At 41.6% G+C, this 2,711-nt stretch overlaps 1 protein-coding gene across 1 annotated transcript in view; it reads right to left on the bottom strand.

Annotated features, from left to right (window-relative positions):
• Positions 1-305: 305 nt before the first annotated feature.
• Positions 306-2,711, bottom strand: part of LOC131679438 (elongation of very long chain fatty acids protein AAEL008004-like) — a 7,947-nt gene continuing 5,541 nt past the window's right edge. The window contains exons 3-6 of the mRNA XM_058960168.1: positions 1,462-1,681; positions 1,183-1,366; positions 946-1,061; positions 306-872 (exon numbers count right to left, since the gene is read on the bottom strand). Coding sequence (XP_058816151.1) covers positions 630-872; positions 946-1,061; positions 1,183-1,366; positions 1,462-1,681 — 763 coding nt within the window. The 3' untranslated portion in view covers positions 306-629. The remainder of the gene's footprint in view (positions 873-945; positions 1,062-1,182; positions 1,367-1,461; positions 1,682-2,711) is intronic.

Here is a 2,711-nt window from a genome sequence, read left to right as displayed (position 1 = left end):
GCAGAGATTTGAGAATGTGTAAATCTTTTGGTTATAAATAAATTGAATTGGTTGCGACGCGGGACCATTCCGGAGCGAAAAGACAGAACTCGTTCTCCGCGGGATGCCTATCCTGTTCAGTAAAATTAGCAAATCCCACCAAAAACGGTCAATGTACTTAATGAGATTCACAGAACCAGTTTAGTGTGGGCTTTAGTTTAGGAATGTTATTGGAGTATACGACACAAAATGCGGAACTTTAACTGGTGGTGGTTCTGCTGGCTGGATCTTCATGGGGCTTGTGAACAAGAGAATAACTTCGTCTGTCGTCGTTCTAATACTTGTCGCTTTTATTTCTAGTTGGTAAAACATTTCTACACTTTCATTCAACTAGACTGACTAAAATTATCTTACATACCTAGGAAACGCCCTTACAAAACGAAGGTTCTCTCACACAACTTTGCACTAACCTATGAGTAGATCTGGTAATGAGCAAATATGAACTTTGTTCTACGAACAGGGAATGAATTTTCTCCTTGAAGACTGAGACAGACTGATGGCGAAGTGGTTGAGGGGGGGGGGGGGGTAGGGAATGTGATTAAACTACGGTGGTGAAATTTGGTGGTATCCATTGGACCAGTCCAGGGAGCCTACAGCTCTTTATCGGCGGGTTTTCCGTGGATCTCCCGCAACACTCTTTCCTCTTCCGCTTTGCGTTTTGCAGCGGCCAACCGGGCAGCACGCCTGACTCCGTAGGTGTTTTTGTAGAAATCGTTGAACAACATGTAGAAGAAGATTGCATTTGGCAGGGTGAAGCACACCGACCAGCGAGGATATCCACAATCAGTCCACAGCAGCTGGGCGGAGTGCATGAAGGCCATTCCGAACTGGATCTGTGTGTGGGTGAAATGGAATAATAAATGCATAAATTAAAGGTTTGTATGTTTTCTGGGCGAGATCGCTGACCATCTGCAGATCGGTGATGTATTTCTTCCACCACAGATACTTGTGGAACTGTGGACCCATGGCAGCCATCATGTAATAGCTGTACATCACAATATGAACGAATGAGTTGATTACTCCTGTGAAATAGTAGAAAGAGAAAAGAACACCGGACTCTGACATGTGCTCTCAACATGTAAAAATATCCGGAACATTCTCAACTAATTGAGAATGTTCCGAGTCGAAAATGTATAATCAAACCTATGAACGTTCCGTGTCCTCCGGGGTAATACTTGGTGGCACCCCAGGAGATCATCGGCATCACCGTGTGGTGGTACAAATGCAGGAAGCTAATCTGTTTGTCTTTTTTCCGCAGTGTGAAGAATACGGTGTCTAGCAGTTCGGAAAGTTTGGCCAGGAAGTACACGTAGCATCCTCGGGCAACCTTTGCGGATTTTTGGAAGGGGAGATGGAAACAAGTACAAGTTGTTAATCTGTATATAAATTGAATCAATGGCGCAAAGATGATGTTAACATTACCCGCATTGCAGGGGGTGATTCTGTCCAATCCACCGGTTGACACCGCCAGCTGTAGTGTCGCAGCCATGCTCCGTCAAGACCCTGGGGAAATAGAGAAAAAAATGTTGTTGGATCAACAGGTTTCGTGTTAGTAAAATTATGATATTGGAAGTAGCAGTCTGGGGGTGCGGTTAACCCCCTCCCAAAGACTAAAAATAATTGGTTGTATCGATTTTGTTGGCTATTTCCGGCCAATTAAAGAATAAGAGAAATGAATACTATGAAATTGCAAGGTTGATATCTATCTCAAGTTTCTGGTTTTTCGACAGATCTGTGCATTGTGTCTTCAGCAATGTTGTTCAGGAGATCAACACCTACGAGGTGGTTTGCAAACTAGTTTGAGATTCTTCCACTAGGCGGTGACAGTAAGCATGTTATTTTTGGGCTACTACATCTCGAGTTCCTCATTTATTGGCAGAACGGAGTCTTCGGTACAGTTTCTCAAGAGATGAAAATCTACGAAGTGGTACATCGAATAGTTTGAGATTCTGCCACTAGCACAATGATGATTTCAAATTCTCAAGATTGTTACTATGTTTTAATTGCCGCAAGGTTCTACTGTACCGATTTTGTTGGCTATTTTCGGCAAATTTGAGACTAAGAGAAACGAAAGCAATGAAATTGAAAGACGGATAGGTATTCTAGAGCGAATCAGTTATAAACTTAGAACGGAAAACTAGAACTAGGCAGGCTCATATGGGCATAATCGAAAATATTGGCTTGACACTTCTCAAGATTGCGACCGTTTAGAAGTGCAGTTCCTTTGCTAGAGTTGTTGACTGAAGTAGTAGTTTTGACACCAAGGGAAACCTGGGACAGGATGTGCAATGTGGAAAAAGTGAGTGCCCATCGCGAACCAGCAGTTTACTGTCATCGCGAACCGGACATTTCTTGACAATTTTCATTAACTACGCAGTATCCAAGTATCCTGACTACATCAGAAACGTTTGGAGAGAAAATTTTGTACATTTTATTCTGATGTATTTATCAATAAAATAAGTAAAAGGTACGATTAACACGTAATTTTTTTTATTCGTTTCTACAAGTATGGCATGCAACTAGCGAGGTTGGCAGTGCAGCCAATTTCTTTGTCATATTTAGATATGTTGCTATAATACACATAATAATGACCGTTTTATTAACACACATTTCGCCAAAATTTATCTAGTACTAATCAATCTAACATTTTTATCACATACTACATGTTTCTA

The sequence above is a fragment of the Topomyia yanbarensis genome, chromosome 2, assembly GCF_030247195.1.
Source record: "Topomyia yanbarensis strain Yona2022 chromosome 2, ASM3024719v1, whole genome shotgun sequence".
Taxonomy (NCBI): Eukaryota; Metazoa; Arthropoda; class Insecta; order Diptera; family Culicidae; genus Topomyia; species Topomyia yanbarensis.
This window is presented reverse-complemented; position numbering and strand designations above follow the sequence as displayed.